This window comes from Pongo pygmaeus, chromosome 6, assembly GCF_028885625.2.
Source record: "Pongo pygmaeus isolate AG05252 chromosome 6, NHGRI_mPonPyg2-v2.0_pri, whole genome shotgun sequence".
NCBI classification, from domain to species: Eukaryota; Metazoa; Chordata; class Mammalia; order Primates; family Hominidae; genus Pongo; species Pongo pygmaeus.
The window spans coordinates 38,612,635-38,632,926 of record NC_072379.2 but is presented as its reverse complement, the minus strand read 5'-3'; the positions used below and the strand labels follow the sequence as shown (position 1 = coordinate 38,632,926).

Sequence of the window (20,292 nt, the reverse complement as noted above, 5' to 3'; positions counted from 1 at the left end):
ATTTCAGCTCTGGAATATGCAGTGGTGTGACCACAGGCTGCCTTCCTTCATTGTGCTGATCCAGCTTCCTAATCTACAAATGGATTTAGTAATACTCTTACTGAAAGGTCACTTCGAGGATAAAGTGTAATATATATTTAGTGTTCTTAGGATCCCTTCTGATGCATAACTATTACCATTATCCTCTTCTCCATGGTGGAATATGGGGTGATATATCCAGCTTTTTGAAAAGTAATATCAAATCATTAGGATTCAATATGAAAACAAGGTCACCTAAAAATTATAAATATTCTTTACTTATTTTTCTTTTAAGAGTTTATCCTAAGTAATCAAGGAGAGGCAAATTGATTAAGCCATAGGATGTTTCTGTTTATAATATTTAAAAAATTAGAGACAATCCAATTGTTTAGAAATAAGTATTCATTGAAAATATTATTCATTGGAATATTTTATCATCCATTACATGTCATTATAAAATAATATCTAAAGGCAAGGGAGCATATTTAAAATCTATTACTGGCTGAGTGCAGCGTTTCACGCCTGTAATCGCTTGAGCTCAGGAGACTGAGAAACAGCATCTGCTTCATGTAGCTTGGGATTTATAAAGAACTCATGTAGAAATAAGTTAAAATCAATCTCCAGTGGTTTCTGACAGTGCTCTTGTCTGTGTGAAAACCAAGTTAACACTGGTCAAAAATTAAATGATCACAGCTCAACCTCAACCTCATGAAAAATACTGTCCTTAGAAACATGGCCATAGTCATTTTATTTTATATTTTGAGACAGAGTCTTGCTTTATCACCCAGGCTGGAGTGCAGTGGCACAAGCACAGCTGACTGCAGCCTCAACCTCCCAGGCTCAAGTGATCCTGCCACCTCAGCTTCCAGAGTAGCTGGGACTACAGGCATATGCCACCATGTCCGGCTAATTTTTTGATGTTCAGGCTGCTCTTGAACTCCTGGAGCCAAGCGATCTGCCCACCTCACCTGCCCAAAGTGCTGGGATTACAGGAATGAGCCACTGTGTTGGGCTGGCTAGACATTTTTAAAGGGTTGAATTTGCTGTTGAGTATGCTGGTTAGTCTAAAATCAGAAGGTAGAAGGGAAGGATGCCTTTTAAAAATGTGATTAATCTCAGATAATTTATTTATTTATTTGTTAATGTGTATATTTATTAAGCCTCCATTTACCTGGAGACTCTTCTAGGCTCTAGACAAGCTCCTTGATCATTACATTTTAGTTAAAAGGGAAGAAGGCAAGAAGAGAGCTGGTAAAGAAATCGATGAGTGTCTAAGATAAAGCAGGGGTACAAACTAGGATGCACCTACACCTGGATATTGTCACAGGTGGTTTGTGTGGTCACAGAAGCCTGTCTAATGAGGAGACATTTGAGCTAGCTGGAATTTCAGAAAGAAACCATCCCTGCAAAGATCTGCAGCAGAAGACTGTGGGCAAAGGGGCACCCAATATTCAGGCACTAACAGAAGCTGCCAGATAAACTTACGAGTGTATTAGTCAGGGTTCCCTAGAGAAATGGAACCAAGCCAATGTATATATATAGAGAGAGATTTATTTTGAGGAATTGGCTTAAACGATTGTAGGGGCTAAATCTGAAGTTTTCAGGGAAGGCTGGCAGGCTGGAGAACCAGGGAAGAGTTGATGTTACAGCTCAACTCTGAAGGCTATTTGGAGACAAAATTTCTTCTTTCTTGGGGGATCTCAGTCTTTGTTCTTAAGACTTTAAAATGACTGTGAGACCAACCCACATTGTAGAGGGTAGTCTTCTGTACTTAGTCTATAGATTTAGATATTAATCACATCTAAAAAATACCTTCACTGCAATATCTAGACTGGTGCTTGGCCAAACATCTGGGCGCCATGGCCTAGCCAAACTGACACACAAAATTAACCATCACAACGAAGCTTAGGCACAAATTGGCAATAGTTGGAGCCACCACTGACCATTCTGCATGCTCATCTCTGCTTTTCTGGTGATGACCTAACTATCCAGCTTCAGCTCCCATGGACTTGGTCTTAGTCTTTGATGTGAGGACCTCATGGACTAGGAGCTATCTGAGGCTGCCCTCTCTGTGGGGTTTCCAGGTGGCTGTGCTTTTGTCTAAGACTGGAGTCTCACAGATTCTCAGCCTATGCAGACTGAGTAGCACCTTTGAGATGGGAGTTATCCCGGGCATCAACCTATGAACCTCCAAGGAGGCTTCCTCACTGGACTGGAATGCTGTGGGCATCATACAAGTGCAGTCTCCCCTCTCTTTAGGGACTTCACATGGCAAGACACATTGGAATGAGGCAGTTGCTGGAGGAACTGGGAAGCAGAAGATTTCAGAGGCCCTGAGCAAAAAGGGTATGAAGTATGAATCTGATCAGTCAGGCCCAGGGCCACTGACTGGGTCACTGAAGTCACTATGGGTTAAAAGATCAGCATACTGGTGGAGACAGGTCAATATGTCTGTCCATCTTCCCACAGAGCAGCAGTGACCTGGTCATAGCTCCTGCTGAAACCACCTTTGCAAAAATGATAACTGAGGGAATTATGATGGTGAAAGAGACAAGACCTATCCGACTCCATCATGCTTCTAACCTTTAAGCTGTCCTTGTTCATTCCTGGGAGTAGGCCAAACTAACTTTGGGAAGGAATTCAATTCATGGTTTGACTCTGAAACAAAATTGGTAACAGTCCTTTCCTGAAAAGACCCCCTTCTTGCTTGGAGACCAGTCTGCCTTTTTAGGACTAACACATTAGCTACAAGATTGGAAATTACAGTTTAGGGGTCATGCAGACCCTGGCTCCAAGAGTCTGAACCTCCCCAAATTGTTCCTGGGGATAACATCACTATTGTAAGGCCTAAGATCAGTGCTTGAGATATTTTGCAGACCCTGCACTAGATGGATCAGCTGATACCACCCAGGCCAGTAATCTGACTCAACCAGTTCTGTCAGCCCACCCAGGAACAGAAGAAAGCAAGAAAACCTCACTTTGACTCTCTATGATTCCATCTCCAACCTGACTAATCAGCACTCCCCACTTCCCAAGCCCCTACCTGCCAAAATATCTTTAAAAACTCTGATCCTCAAATGCTCGGGGACACTAATTTGAGTAATAATAAAACTCCAGTCTCCCACACATCTGGCTCTGCGTGAATTAATCTTTCTCCATTGCAATTCCCCTGTCTTGATAAATTGGCTCTGTCAAGGCAATGGGCAAGGTGAACCCTTTGGGTGGTTACACTGCCACCCTCCTCCCTCCAATCTTCTGAGTTTCTGAGCATAGAATGGACAAGGCTTATTCTGGAATGCTGGGGGTGGGGTGGATCAGAAAGAGGACATTCAGTGACTGGCCTCAGTCTAAGCCCACTTAGATCTGACTAGCTTCAGGACAAAGGGAAGTGCCATACTCCTGTCCAGTGTCAGGCAGTGTCAGGCAGAAGTTGATGATAAAGGTTTATTTGCCATTTTATTTGTGCTTGAGATTCTCTTGGGGAAATGTGGAGAATTTTTAGGACCTCATAGCTATAAAACTATTGTCTTAGTCTGTTTTCTGCTGCTATAACAGAATACAACAGCCTGGGTAATTTATAAACAACAGAAGTTTGTTTGGTTCACAGTTCTGGATGCTTGGAAATCTGAGAGCATGGCACTGGCACGTGATGAAGGTTCTACCATGGCAGAAGGGTGAAAGGGCACAGGAACTTGTGAGACAGAGAGAGAAATGGGGCCAAACTCATCCTTTTATTAGGAGCCCACTCTTCGGTTGACTATCCCACTCCAATGATAATGGCATTAATTCAGAGCTCTTATGACCCAATCACTTCTTAAAGGTCTTACCTCTGAACACTGTTACAATGGCAATTAAATTTCAACATGAGGTTTGGTGGTCACATTCAAACCACAGAATCCACTTAATAGAATTCCATTTCCTACATTAATTTTATTAGATATTCTCATATAAAACAAAGATAACATATTGAAAGTTGAACTAGCCTTGTAGCATATTAAACTTTAAATGAGTGATATACAAAATGACTTAACAAAATATCACCTGATATTTATAAAGCCTTGAACCATATTCTGCAATTATGGCATATAACTGTCTGGATTTCTGAAGAACATCTGTTTCTTTAAGCCACTGATAATTTAGGAGTCCTGTTAAAGAAAAGACAAACTCTGATTAAAGAGTTTCTCTGGAAACATAAAATATTTTACATTTATTCATAAGAATTTCCCTAAACATGAAGATATGTATACTCTTAAGAATATCAGATCCTTGGGTGACATCATGGAAAATGGTGGAAGAGTACACACAAAAAATCAGGCCTCCATATGAACAATATAGCTAGTAAAGATTGACAGAATCAACTGTTTTGGAACTCTGGAATCTAATCCAAAACCTACAGCAACCAGATAACTAAGGATAGGGGGGCTAGTTTCTAGAAACAGAGCATGTGGCATTTTTGTTTACCTGACTACTGTCTTCCATTTCCTAACCTGGTGGTGGCAGCTATAGGGACAGCATTTCACATTCCTTTAATATAGACCTTGTTCTTAAAATACCATGGCAATGTTTTTTGACTCATCTAGTGGTTCCCTGAGGGGATGGCACAGAAGCTGACCTGGGTTTATTCCACCCCCATAGCTTTCTAGGAAGTGGCAATATCTATTGAAAGACTTCAAAGACATACTGCCAAAGCCCAACTGGGACAAAAGACAGTAGATGATGGAAGTGGCAGACAGACCCAAAAGCCAATGAATAAAGAGGCAGTCTCTTGCTGGAAAAAGGGCTCAGAAGGACTGCTGCATCATATACTAGGAAACAGAGAATGTAATGTACATTTCTAGGACTGGACGCATGTTCATAAATGACCTCAAGAAGAGGTGCAACTGGGTTGCACCTCTGGTGGATCTGTAGATTGTGTATAAGCAGGAGATGAAGACTAAGGCAGAGTTTTAGGTGGCCTGGCTTAGTCTTGAAGGAGTGTCCCAGCTTAGAGCCAAGCTGCAAAGACTGAGAGAGTAATCTCTCTGTCTCTGTCTCTGTCTCTGTTTCTGTCTGTCTCTCTCTCTCTCTGGATCCAGGAATTCAAGGAAATATGTGAGAAATCAGTGGCTAACCACTGAGATAGTGGAATAGTAAACATATACGACAAGAAATACAGTCTTCCAAAATAGTTTTGGGAGGCTGAGGTGGGTGGGTCACAGGGTCAAGAGATCGAGACCATTCTGGCCAGCATGGTGAAACCCCGTCTCTACTAAAAGTACAAAAATTAGCTGGGTGTGGTGGTGGCTTGCCTGTAGTCCCAGCTACTCAGGAGGCTGAGGCAGGAGAAATGCTTGAACCCAGTAGGCGGAGGTTGCAGTGAGCCAAGATCACGCCACTGCACTCCAGCCTGGCGACAGAGTGAGATTCCGTCTCAAAAAAAAAAAAAAAAAAGTTTGAAAATGTTACTAAACAAACAAGTGATTGCAGCCCTCGACATGCAACAGCAGGCAAACCCTGGGGAAAAGGGAAATCTGAATTCTAGAGTTATTACATTATAATATTAAAATGCTTAATTTACAAAATCACATGGCATACAATGAAACAGGAAAGTATGTCCTATTCAAAAGGAGAAAATGGCAGAAACCATCCCTGAGGAATCTGACATTGGAATTACGAGAGAAAAACTTTAAATCAGCTGTTCTACGTATGTTCAAAAACTAAAGGAAACCATGGACAAAGAACTACAGGAAACCAGGAAGATTATGTATGGATAAAATGAGAATATTGATAAAAATAAATTATGAAAGAAACCAAATATAAACTCTGAAGCTGAAATAGGAATAACTAAAATGAAGAACTTACCAGAAGGGCTCAACAGTTGATTTAAGCAGGCAGATGAAAGAATCAGTTAACTTAAAGATAAAGCTATTGAAATTATTGAGTCTGTGAACAGAAAGAAAAAAGTGAAAAAGTGAACAGAGCCCAAGAGACCTATCAGACACCATGAAGTGGATCAACATATGCATTGTGGCAGTCTCAGAAAGAGGAGAGAGAGAGAAAGGGGCAGAAAGAAATGAAGAAATAAATAAAACCTATGGGATACAGCAAAAGCAGTACTAAGAGGGAAGATTATAATTCTAAGTGCCTATATTGAAAAAGAGGAAAAACATCCTATAAATGATGTAATGATGTACCTTAAAGAACTAGAAAAGCAAGAGGAAACCAAACCCAAAATGAGTAGAAGAAAAGAAATAATAAAGATCAGAGTAGAAATAAAATTGAAATGAAGTAAACAATACAAAAGATCAATGGAACAAAGGTTTTTAGAAAAATTAAATGAAACTGACAAACCTTTAGCCAGATTAACAAAAAAAAGAGAAGATACAAATGAAATTAAAAATAATAAAGAATACATTAAAACTGGTACTGCACAAATGTAAAGGATCATTAGTAGCTACTATGAACAACTGTATGCCAATAAATTGGAAAATCTAGAAGAAATGGACAAATTACTAGACACATACAACTTACCAAGACTGAACCAGAAAGAAATTCAAAACCTGAACAGACCAATAAAAAGCAATGAGATTGAAGCCATAATAAAAAATCCCCCAGTAAAGAAAAGCCTGGGACCCCATGGCTTCACTGCTGAATTCTATCACACATTTAAAGAAGAGCTAATACCAACCTTATGCAAACTATTCTGAAAAAGAGACGAGGAAAGAATACTTCTAAACTCATTCTACAAGGCCAGTATTACCCTGATATGAAAACCAGACAAAGACACATGAAAAAAAAAAAAAAAAGAAAGAAAGAAAAAAAGAAAACTACAGGCCAATGTCTCTGATGAATATTGATGCAAAAGCCCTTAACAAAATACCAGCAAACTGAATTCCATAATACATTAGAAAGATCATTCATCATGACCGAGTGGGATTTATCCCTGGGATGCAAGGATGGTTCAACATACGCAAATCAATCAATGTGATACACCGTATCAACAGAACGAAGGATAAAAACCATGTAATGGTTTTCAACTGATGCTGAAAAGGCATTTGGGTAAAATTCAACATTTCTCCATGATAAAAACCCTAAAAAAACTGGGTATAGAAGGAACATACCTCAATGTAATAAAAGCCATGAATGACAGACAGATCCACAGCTGGTATCACACTGAATGGAAACAAACTGAAAGCCTTTCCTCAAAGACCTGGAACACAACAAGTTTGCTCACTTTCACCACTGCTATTCAACATAGTACTGGAAGTCCTAGCTAGAGCAACCAGACGAGAGAAAGAAATAAAGGGCATCCAAACTGCAATGAAAGAAGTTAAATTATCCTTGCTTGCTGATGATATGATCTTATATTAGGAAAAAAACCTAAAGACTCCACACTGATAAACAAATTTAGCAGTGTTGTAGGATACAAAGTCAATGTACAAAAATCAGTAGCATTTCTATATACCAACAGTGAAGAATCTGAAAAATTAATAATCCCATTTACCATAGCCACAAATAAAATTAAATACCTAGGAATTAACCAAAGAAGTGAAAGATCTCTACAACGAAAACTATAAAACATTGATGAAAGAAATTGAAGGGGAAACAAAAAGTAGATAGCTCATGTTCATGAATTAGAAGATCAATATTGCTAAATGTCCATGAATTAGAAGATCAATATTGCTAAATGTCCATACTACCCAAAGCAATCTACATATTCAATGCAATCCCTATTAAAATACCAGTGACATTCTTCACAGAAATAGAAAAAAAGCTCCTAAAATTTATATGGAACCACAAAAGACCCCAAATAGTCACAGCTATTCTAAGCAAAAAGAAGAAAATTGGAGGAATCACATTACCTGACTTCAAACTATACTACAGAGCTTAGTAACCAAAACTGCAGAGTACTGGCATAAAAAGAGAGAGATAGGCTGATGAAACAGAATAGAGAACCCCTACAGAGAACTCATTTTCAACAAATATGCCAAGAACATATGCTGGGGAAATCATGGTCTCTTCAATAAATGGTGCTGGGAAAACTAGATATTCATATGCAGAAGAATGAAACTAGACCCCTATCTCCTGCCATATACAAAAATCAAATCAAAATGGATTAAAGGCTTAAATCTAAGACTTTAGACTATGAAACAACTATAACAAAACATTGGGGGACAATCTCCAGGTCATTGGTCTGGGCAAAAATTTCTTGAGCAGTACCCCACAAGCACAGGCAACAAAAGCAAAAATGGACAAATGGGATCACAGCTAAAAAGCTTCTGACAGCAAGTGATACAATCAACAAAGTGAAAAGACAACCCACAGAATGGGAGAAAATATTTACAAACTACCCATCTGACAAGGGATTAAGAAGAAGAATATATAAGAAGCTCAAACAACTCTCTATAGGGGGGAAAAAAACCCTAAATAATGTAATAAAAAAAATAGGCCAAAGATTCAAATAAACATCTCTCAGAAGAAGACACACAAATGGCAAAGAGGCATATGAAAATGTGCCAGTTTCATTGATTGTCAGAGAAATGAAAATCAACACTACAATGAGATGTTATCTCGCCTAAGTTAAAATGGCTTATACCCAAAAGACAGGCAATAACAAATGCTGGAGAGGATGTGGAGAGAAGAGAACCCTCATACACTGTTGGTGGGAATGTAAATTAGTACAACTACTCTGCAGAATAGTTTGGAGAATCTTCAAAAAATGATAAACAGAGCTAATATATGATCCAGCAGTCCTACTGTTGGGCATATACACAAAATAAAGGACATCAGTATATCAAAGAGATATCTGCACTCCCATTTGTTGCAGCATTGTTCACAATAGCTAAGATTTGGAAGCAAACTAAGTGTCCATCAGCAGATAAATGGATTAAAAAAATGTACATATTCACAATGGTGTATTATTCAGCCATAAAAAAGAATGAGATAATGTCATTTGCAACAACATGGATGGAACTGGAGATCATTATGTTCAGTGAAATAAGCCATTAATAGAAAGACAAATATCACATGTTCTCACTTATTTGTGGGAGCTAAAAATTAAAACAATTAAACTAATGAACATAGAGAGTAAAATGATGATTACCAGAAGCTGGTGAGGGTAGTGCTGAAGACGGAGGAGGTGAGGATGGTTAATAGGTACAAAAAATAGAAAGAATAAATAAGACCTACTATTTGACAACACAATGGGTGACTACAGTAAAAAATTACTTAATTGTACATCTTAAAATAACTAAAAGATTGTATTTGGATTGTTTGCAACACAAAGGATAAATGCTTGAGGGGATGGATACCCCATCCTTCATGATATGATTATTTCACATTGCATGCCTGTATCAAAACACCTCAGGTACCCCGTAAGTATATATACTATGTACCCACAAAAAATTAAAAATTTTAAAATTTTAAATAAGAAAAAGAATATTTAAAGAAATAATGGCTGAAAAAGTTCCAAAGTTGATAAAAAGCCATGAATCTACACATCCAAGAAACTCAACAAACTTCAAGTAAGACAAACTTAAAAAGACTCATGCTGAAACCTATTATAATCAAACTGTTGAAAGACAAAAACACAGAGATAATCTTGAAAGCAGAAAGAGAGCAATGCCTTGTTATATAGAAGGAAGTCTTTGTTGGATTATCACCTGATTTTTTCTTCAGAAACTATGGAGGCCAGAAGACAGTGGGATGACATATTTAAAGTGCTGAAAGAAAAGAATTCTCTATATGAGAAAACTATTCTCCCAACTGAAGAAAAAATTAACATATTCCAAGATAAAGAAAAGCTCATGGTGTCTCTATGACTAGACCAGCCCTTCAGGAAGTGCTAAAGGGATTCCTTTAGGCTGCAGTGAAAGGACATTAGAGAGTAACTCAAGACCACATGAAGCAATCAAAATCTCCAGTAAAGGTAACAGAGAGGTAAATATGAAACCAGTATTATTGTTTTGGGTTTGTAACTCCTTCTTTTATTTCTTTCATAATTTAAAAGACAAATTTATAAAGCATAATTATAAATCTATGTTTATGGGTACCCAATGTGTAAAGATGTAATTTTTGACAACATAAAGAGGAGTAAATCCCAGTGAATACAGATCATAAGGAGGAAGAAAAAGAGGAGCAGAGCTGAATAGGAGCAGAGTATGTGTATTCTATTAAAGTTAATTTGGTATAAATTTAAACTATATTGTTATAAATGTAGGGTCTTAGTTGAAATCCCCATGGTAACCACTAAGAAAATATCTAAAAAACATACACAAAATGAAACAGAACAGAATCAAAACAGTGCTCTACAACAAAGCAATTAAACAGAAAAGAAGGCAGTAAAGAAGGAAATAAAGAACAAAAAAGGTATAAGATATAGATTTTCCAAAAAATAGAAAAATGGCAGAAGTAAATCATTCCTTATTAGTAATTAATGTAAATGAAAATGGATTAAACTTTCCAATCAAAAGGCAGAGGATGGCAGAATGAATTTAAAAACATGATTCAACTATATGCTGCTTACAAGAGATTTACTTTAGAATCAAAACTGAAATTTATAAAACATGGCTGAAAGAAATTAAAGAAGACCTAAATAAATGGAAGGACAACTTGTGTTCATGAATTGGAAGATTTACTACTGCTAAGATGGCAACACTACCTAAAGCTGTCCACAGATTCAAAGTAATCTTTGTCAAAATCCCAACAGCATGATACTGGATAATGATAGACATACAGACTAATGGGCTAGAATATCCAGAAATAAACCCATTCAACTACAGCCAATTCACTTTTTGGAACAGAGGACAAGACATTCAAAGATTCCTGTAGGGAAAGAGTAATATTTTTAGCAAATGGTCCTGGGACAACAGGCTTTCCACATGCCGAAAAATGAAGTGGGATCCCTTGCATCATATACAAAAATGAACTCAAAATGGGTCAGTTACCTAAATATTATAAGAGCTAAAACCACAAAACTCTTTAAAAAAGATTCGGCAATGGATTCTTCGATATGACACCCTCAAAATTACAAACATTTGTGTATCAAAGAAAGTGCAAATACAACCTAGAATGAAAGAAATGTTTTCAAGTGATATATCTGAGAAGGGTTTGGTATCTAGAATATATAAAAAAAACTCTTCCAACTCAACAACAAAAGGACAAACAACCAATCAAAAATGAGCAAAAGACTTTAATGGACATGTCTCCAAGGAACACATACAAATGGTCAATAAACACATAAAAAGATGCTTGACATCATTAGTCATTAGAGAAATCATGATGAAACCATGATGAAACACGACTTTTCATCCATCAGGTGGCTGTAATAAAAAAACAAGGAAAAAAATGATAGTGGAAATGTAGAGAAATTGGACTTCTTGTTTTAATCCATTTGTGTTGCTGTAAAGGAATATCTGAGGTTGGGAAATTTATAAAGAAAAGAGGTTTATTTGGCTCACAGTTCCATAGGCTGTACAAAAAGCATGGCACCAGCATCTACAGCTGGTGAGGGTCTCTGGCTGCTTCCACTCATAGTGGAAGGCAAAGAGGAGCCGGCATGTGCAGAGATCACATGGTGAGAGAGGGAGCAAGAGAGAGCTGGGAGAAGTCAGGTTCTTTTTAACAATTAGCTCCCACAGGAACTAATAGAGTGACAACTCATTACTTTAAGGATGGAACCGAGTGATTCATGAGGAATCTGCCCTCATGACCCAAATGCCTTCCATTAGGCCCCCACCTGCAACATTGGGGGTCAAATTTCAACATGAGGTTTGGGAGGACAGATATCCAAACTATAGCAGTCCTCCTACACTGCTTGTGGGAATGTAAAATAGTGCAGCCATTGAGGAAAACAGTCTGGTGGTTCCTCCCCAGAGATCTCATTCCTATGTATATACTTGAAAGAATTGAGAACAGGTGTTCAAATAAGCACACATACACACTTACGCACAGCATCACTATTCACAATAGCCAAAAGATAAAAGCACTCTAAATGTCCATGAATAGATAAATGGATAAGCAAAATGAGGTATATACATACAATGAAATATTATTTAGCTACAAAAAGGAATGAGGAACTGACACATGCTAGGATATGGATGAACCTTAAAAACATTATCCTAAGTGAAAGAAGGCAGATAAGAAAGATCACATGCTATATGATCTTTTTTATAACAATAACTGGGTTGAAACTTATTTTAATGGGAGATCCATGCCTTAAGTTGTGAATATATTAAAGAACAATTTTCCAGTGTGCTGGGGGTGGTGGATGGTGATGTTTCCCGATATGAAACTACAAACTGCACATTCTGCAGTAATTTATTTGGGAACTGTGTGATGAGCAAGAGTCTCTGGTTGTCAAAACCTCCCAAGTGAAGTCACCTAAATTTAGAAAACGTAAAATGTATGTTTGCAATAAATATATTAGAAATTCTTAACTTTAAAGCAACATCTGTGACTAAAAAATTTGCAAAAAGCAAACCACAATTCTAAAAGAAAAAGGTCCTTTCTAAATTTTCTATTAAAAAGCCAATATTACCTTTACAATCAGAAATAAAAAACAAATGAAAAAGCTTTGAGAATGTGCAGGTCACCTCCAGCACTTTCCGTGGCATTTATTTACAAATATGAGTCATTCCGTTGAGATCTCTCTCACCAGGCAGACATATCCTGTGGAATGGTTTTAAGGATCATTACTTAGGAAGACTTACCTACAAGAAGAAAAGTCAGTGTGAGCATTGTACTTAGAATAATCTTCCATGATCGAGTTACCCTAAAAGAATAAAAACAATGATTAGAAAAAGAATTTAACAACATCATGCATTTAACTTGGACTTTGGCCACTACACTCCAGTCAACAAACTTACTTATTTTCATTCTTGCTTAATCTAGGTTGAGTCTATGAATTACTTTAATTTCCAATCCACTATTTTTTAAATTGAGAGAAGATCATTTTAGTGATGATACACACTCACCAGCATATATGAGTGCACATACATATAGTCATGCCTCTTACTTTCACATATGCAATGCTTATGCTAGTATATGTCTATTTATATTCTTAAAATACTTATAAGAAAAAAACAAAGGCAGTTTTCTGGAGGTCTCAAATGTAGAACTAGCTACGAAAATAGAAAAAAAAAGAAAAATCAGGTTCTTATTTTATGGAAATTCTGTACTAAGCTAAAGAACTATGACAGTTAACAAATATCTGATAAAATTCTTTAAAGTCACCATGACCTTTTTTCCTACTCTGTGTTGAACTACAGTATGCTATACAAATATGATTTGTGCTCTTTTCTGTATAATTGTACAGCCCAGTGATGCCTCACAGAATGAACACGTCCATGAAACCTCACCCCAGGACTGGAAATTGAGCATACTCAGTTCTGTGGACTGAATTGCACCCCATCCCCCAACACACACACACACACACACACACACACACACACACACACACACACACACACACATTCATTTGTTGAAGCTCTACCCTCATTGTTACTGTATTCAGAGATAGGGTCTTTAATTGCTAATTAAGGGTAAAAGAGGTTATGAGTGAGACTCTAAACTAGCAGGATTGTTGTCCTTAGAAGAGGTGGAAGAGAGACCAGAACTTTTTCTCTCTTTGTGCAGTCAGAAGAAAGGTCACATGGGGACACAGTGAGAAGGCAGTCCAGGAAGAGAGCCCTCACTAGAGACCAAATCAGCTGGAACCTTGGACTTCCCAGCCTCCAAAACTGTGAGAAAATAAATTTCTGTTGTTTCAGCCACCCAGTCTGTGGTATTTATTATTGCAGCCTGAGCAGATGAATATACCAAGCCCATCAGAAGCCCATCTTATGCCCTCATCAACCCTATACCTCCCACCTCCGAAGGTACCTGCTCTCCTGGGCTCTATCCCCATTAAGTAGGTTTGTCTGGGTTTGAACCATCTATAAATGGACCCATGCGGGTATGGGCTCTATCTGTCTGCCTCCTGTTCCCAGTCTTAAGTCTGTGAGAGTCAACTGTGCTGTTGTGTATAGTTGTGGTTCATTCATTCTTACAACTGTATAGTATTTCATTGTGTGAATATATCATGTGGGTATCTATCCTAACATTGATGGGTGTTTGGGGCTATGATAAACAATGCAGTTATAAATATTACTACAAGCAATGCAGCTATGAACATTCTTGTACATGGTTTCTGATGAAGACAAGTATGTATTTTATTTAAGTATATTTTCAAGAGAGACATTGCTGGGTCATAGGATACATGCATAATCTGTTGCAGTAGATTTTGCTCAGTTTTACAAAGTGGTTGTAATGACAACCTTTTCACATCTAACCTTTTAAAAAGCCCTAAAGTGTGGATGGGGAGGGAAGCTAAAATGATCACATTAATCTAACGTGAAGGCTATAAACTTCTGGATAAAGTATTACAAGTTGGCAAACTAAAAATTTCTACTTAAAACATAAGAAAAATCACATTAAGATGGACCGTTCATTAACTGTATTCACTAGAGTGGGCCACCTAATTCTCCCAGTACAGAATCTTTAAGTAGCTTATCTCCCCTACATAAAGCAGTCATGCCTATTAGCCATCCAAGAGTGTGACAGTGTGGAAACCAACTAAGAAGAGAATTTTCTTAACTCTCTTCCCCTCCAGGGAAGTGTATTCTGGAACCTCTTCCTTTTAACTATTATTGGAGATGTGGAGAGTGGTAGGGGGTCCACTGTATAAAAAAAGTTGTTCATAGGTCAATTATGGTCTGCAAGAGCTCTTTTGGTGGGCTGCATTAAGTGAAAATTATCACATTACCATATTTACCAAAGATTAACTCCAGTGTTTTTTGTTTTTTGTTTTCCACTAGAAAACTGGCTGCCAGGCTCTGCATTGCAAAATTCCTTCGGTGCCTTTGCCCAGCCAGTGGGATTCTGCCATTTGGGGCAAGCATATTTTATTATTACTGTGATTTTGAAATGCTGCTCTACTTGTACTAATAACTTTGTAGCATTCCTTTTATTTTTATTGACAGTTTTGTTCTGTGCAAGTGCTTCATTGTTACCAATAGGAAGGTTATTTCATTACTTGTAGTTTTTGTTTTCCCAGCAGGCAGCACATGGGCAGGGCGTTTGTAAATAGGTTTAGGGTCTTCGGATTCCCTGCTATAATAATCCCCACATATGTTCTCACTAGAGGAAACAGGGTGATTCACTCAAAATGTGCATCCCCTACCCGAGTCTTTAGTCAATTATCACCCAAGAATGTAATAAATGCCAGTCTGTTCCCAGAGTCCTGAGCCCGGTGCTAAGCTCTGCATGCCACCAAGACTATACAAGCTAGCCCAATGACAAAAAAAAAAAAAAAAAAAAAAGTGAATTATCTGGAAGGTTTTAAGTTCCTGCTGCTGTGGCTCATTCTTTTAAAGAGGGTGGCTCTCCTTTCTTAATCCTTCTCCCCAGTCTGCTGTTATTAATCCAGATACTGTTGACATAGAAGTATTGTGATCAAGTGTAAGACTGTGATCAAGAGAAACCTTCAAAGGAAACTGTTGAAAATGATTTTCTCTATAAAGGGGGAAAACACTGTCTGTCGGGTAACAGGTAACAGATGAACAGACACAAGTGACAGATGTGACACATAAAACCTACGATTTCAGGCACACCGTTCTGCCATGTTTACCTACCCATTCGCATCAGGGTTTTCGTCCTCTGATAACAAAGCATTGCCACTGGCGCTACGGCTGGCGTCTTCAGAGCAACGTCTAAACAACATGGCAGCCCTTCTTGCCTTTGTTTTTCCACTCATGATCCCCTACCAAAGAATAAACAGCTGGTAGGATGAAGAGCAACATTTGTCCTCATTTCTATTTTATGAAAAACGTGAAGCTATACATACAGTTTTTAAATTTGTTTTGTTTAATGTCTTCTTCCTCCACGGGTGTTTTTTCTTGAAGAGGGAATTTTGAAAAGCTTCTGAGTCTTCTGTTGCATCATCCTCCGTGACACCTCATAATGCAGATGGCCACCACACCCAGCCAGGGCAAGGACACGCATCCACCTTTCTGCTTCAAGGGCCTAATTGTACCATATGTCAAACCCACTGAATAATACAAAGGCCCCCCCATGTACCTACTGCTTTTCTATAGCAAATCTGGATGTTCTGCTGTGTTTGCTTCAGTGCTTTTCTAATAAAGAAAATATCAGAAATATAATAGTAGACCCCCAAGTATCCCTGAATCTCAGCACTCTTATTTTCCACAGATAACTACAACCTGAAAATTGATGTACTCTATTCTCATTATTGTTGATACTTTACTATGTAAATCTGTATCTATAAATAATACTGTTTTCATGCTTAAAACATAAACTAAATGTTATGCCACTCTAGGTTTTCTTACAACATTATTTATCTTGAGATATTAACTCCACTTATTTTAATTGCTCTATGGTATTTCATTATACATACATCACAATTCATTTACCCATCCTTCTGTAAATGTATACTTAGGTTGTTTTCAGTTTTTTTTGGCAAGGAATAATGCTCATTGCATGTTGTTATATGCACATCACAAGGTTTTTCTAAACATACACCTAGAAACGGAATAGTTAGGTGGAAGGATGAGCTGGTTTATTTGGGGCATAAATTCTACGATGACAGTCATTTCACTCTCAGCACTTTGGAGATACTACTCCATGGCCTTGTGGATTGATTGTTGCTGATGAGAATTCTGTCTGATCTTCATTTCTCTTTTTTTTTTGGCAATTTCTCAGGTAGTTTTTAAGACTTTCTGTTTATCCATATTTTCCAGTTGTAGTTTAGTGTTTCCAGGTTTGATACTAGTTTTTGTTTTTCCTCACTTATAACTCAGAGAGTCTTTTCAGTTTGGGCACTTGTGTGTTTTTTTAGTTCTGGACTATTTTTCAGCCATCGGAGCTTCAAATATTGCTTCTCTGCCACTGCCTCAATTTTCTTAGAATGGTCCACCTATTGACACTTGTGTCTCCCTTTTGCCTTCCATATAATTCAACTGCTCCTTCATATTTGTTTTTGCTTTTTTCTCTTTTTACTTATGCTGATTTCTGGGTGAATTTGTAAGTGTTATTTTTCAATTTACTATTTATTTTCTGAAAGCTTAGATTTATACCAAGAAACCCCCAAGTTTCTACTTTTTTACCTACTGGTCCAAAATTTGAAAGTTACAAAATGGTACACAGCAAATATGGCCTTTCCACCCGGCATCTGCCTTCTAGCTATTGGTTCCCCTCTCTCCTAGCATCTATGCTACCATTTATAGTATTTCCTTTCAAAGATGTGATACACATGTGCAGTATGTGACATTGTCTTATATATGTAATATTTTATATGTATATTTATCTCTCCACATTCCTAATGGTAGCTTACTATAAACTGTGCTCTGCATCTTGCTTCTTTCCCTTAAACATGTATCTTGGAAGTTTTTTTGATTGTTTGAGATAATCTTCCTCATTCATTTATGATTGAATAGTGTTTCACTGGGTGAATGGGCCATAGGCTATTTAGCCTGTCTCATATTGATGGGCAGTTTGATATTTAAAATAATGTGCAATAGTAATCTTGTATTGAAGTTATTATCCATATGTGTGAATATGTCTTTAAGGATATATACCCAGAGGAGGAACTTCTGGGTCAAAGTCTATGTGTATTTTTCAAGAATAAATCTGCACATATACAGCCAAGTAATCATTGATAAGTTTGTCAGGTGTACACAATAAGGAAAGGACACTGTAGTCTCTTCAATGAATGGTGCTGAGAAAAGTAGATATTCACATGCAAAAGAATTAAATTGGACAGTTATCTTACACCATACCCAAATATTACCTTGAAATAGATAAAAGACTTAAACATAAGACTTCTAACCATAAAATTCCTAGAAGAAAACCAGGAAAAATCTCCTTGACATTGGTCTTGACAATGACTTTTTAAATATGACATCAAAAGCACATGCAAAAATAAATAAGTGGAACTCCATCAAACCAAAAACCAAAAAGCTTTTGCACAGCAAAGGAACTTAATAGGAAGAAAACAAATAACTGAATTTAGAAGTTGGCAAAGGTCCTAAATAGACATTTTTTTCCAAAGAAGACATACACATTGCCAACAGGCATATGAAAAGCTACTCAACATCATTAATCATCAGGGAAATGTAAATCAAAACAACAATGAGATATCACCTCACAGCTGTTAGGATGGCTATTATAAAAAAGATAAACAGCTGGTGTTGCACAAAGTGGTACACGCCTGTAATCCCAGCTACTCGGGAGGCTGAGGCAGGAGCACTGCTTGAGCTCAGGAGTTTGAGACCAGCCTGGGCAACATAGCCAGACCCCATATTTTAAAGAAATTGTTAATCTTAAAACAAACAAACAAACAAAAATATATAAAGATAAGTGTAGGCAAGAATGCAGAGAAAATGTAACCCTTGTATACTGTTGGTGGGATGTAAATTGGTATACTCATTATGAAAAACAGAATGGAAGTACCTTAAAAAATTAAAAATAGAACTACCTTATGATTCAGCAATCCCACTTCCGGGTATATATATCCAAAGGAAATAAAATCAGTGTGTTGAAGAGATTATTTGCACTTCCATGTTCATTGTATCACTATTTACAAGTCAAGATATAAAAACAACCCAAGTGTTTATTGATGGATGAGTGAATGTGATTTATGCACACACACACACACGCACACACACACATGGTGGGTGGGTGGTGGTGGTGGGGGGAGAGAAAGAGAATGGAATATTATTCAGCCATAAAAAGTAGGAAATTGTGTCATTTGTGTCCACATGAATGAGCCTGGAGGACATTATGCTAAGTGAAATAAATCAGACACAGATAGGTGAATACTGTATGACCTAATTTATATGTGGAGCCTAAAAAGTCAAATTTGTAGAAGCAAAGAGTAGAATGGGAGTTGCCAGTGGCTGATGGGCAGAGGGAGTGGGAATGGGGAGATGTTGGTCAAAAGGTGCAGTTTCAGTTACGAGAGGAATACATTCTGGGGATCTAATGTACAGCATGCTGACTACAGTTAGCAATATTGTATTGTATACTTGAAATGTGTTGAGAGTAGATCTCAAGTGTTCTTACCCCACATACGCATACACAAAGGTAACTAAGTGAGATGATGAATATGTCAATTAGCTTGATTGTAGTAATTATTTCACAACGTACATGTGTATAAAACTAACATGTACAACTGAAACATAGAAGTTTTGTTTGTTAATTATATCTCAATAAAGTTGGAAAAAATCCAAAATGTGCATTAAAAATTTCAACCAAAGAAAAAGGCCATTATTTTAACATGCAGAGCACTGCAGAGTCAAAGAAATCCAGTCTCTTTCCTGTGTGAAGAAGAGAAGATGATCTTGTTTCTCCAACGAGGCTGAAAACCCAAACTGCTATATAACATTGAAATACATAAATATATATCAAAAAAGGAAAGCTTGTCTTTAAATTACTCAGATTATCAGAAAAAAGCACAAAATGTAAAAGCCCTTCCAGTTGGTGGAACTCTGGTGAGAGTATGTTGTATGTTCTAGAGGGAAAGACTGAGCTCACAGAGGTGAAGGTTGGAGAGGGGAATTATACAAGGGCTTTCAGCTGCTTGAGATTGGAACAGACAGTAACAAGGCAGGGCAGAAGTGGAGAGATGGAAAAGCACAAACGGAAGATGTGTCCTGAAAGTTTAAATAAACTAGCTTCAGCCAACAACATGGGTAAACCAACAGAGGCCAGGCAGGAAGGAAGGGCCAGAGGGCTTTGAAAAATCAGAATTTGTACTCAAATACATTTTTCCTCTTCTCAAAATGCTCATAAGCAGATTATCTGCATATCTACAAGTAAAGTGAAAAAATTACGCATAAAGTGAAAATATATGTCAGAGAATGTTGGATCTTTCTAAATACTGAGGGCCATTATGTGGTAGAAAGATGATTATGTCGTAAAGTATAGAAAATAAAGACATTGAGATATTCTTATTATAAATAAATTATTCTTGTATCATGTTTTAATTTGCATGGCATCATTACCTACATTCTTATCTGATCTGGTTTGCAAATATTTGTAATTTCGATCACACTGCAAAAGTCAAAAGTTGGCCAGGTGTGGTGGCTCATGCCTAGAGCCCCAGTGCTTTGGGAGGCTGAGGCAGGAACATCTCTTGAGGCCAGGAATTGGAGACCAGCCTGGGCAACATAGCAAGACCATTGTCTCTACAAAAAATTTAAAAATTAGCTAGATGTGGTGGTGTGGGCCTGGAGTCCT

The 20,292-nt window shown here is 37.5% G+C and overlaps 1 protein-coding gene across 4 annotated transcripts in view; it reads right to left on the bottom strand.

Annotated features, from left to right (window-relative positions):
- SUN3 (Sad1 and UNC84 domain containing 3) overlaps positions 1-15,979 on the bottom strand; it is a 40,000-nt gene extending 24,021 nt beyond the window's left edge. For 2 of the 4 annotated variants that reach the window (XM_054495379.1, XM_054495378.1), the window contains exons 1-4: positions 15,881-15,979; positions 15,669-15,796; positions 12,708-12,769; positions 4,060-4,163 (exon numbers count right to left, since the gene is read on the bottom strand). In XM_054495379.1, coding sequence (XP_054351354.1) covers positions 4,060-4,163; positions 12,708-12,769; positions 15,669-15,790 — 288 coding nt within the window. In that variant the 5' untranslated portion in view covers positions 15,791-15,796; positions 15,881-15,979. The remainder of the gene's footprint in view (positions 1-4,059; positions 4,164-12,707; positions 12,770-15,668; positions 15,797-15,880) is intronic. The other 2 variants (XM_054495380.1, XM_054495381.2) reach the window with 2 other exon arrangements.
- Between the last annotated feature and the right edge of the window lie 4,313 nt (positions 15,980-20,292).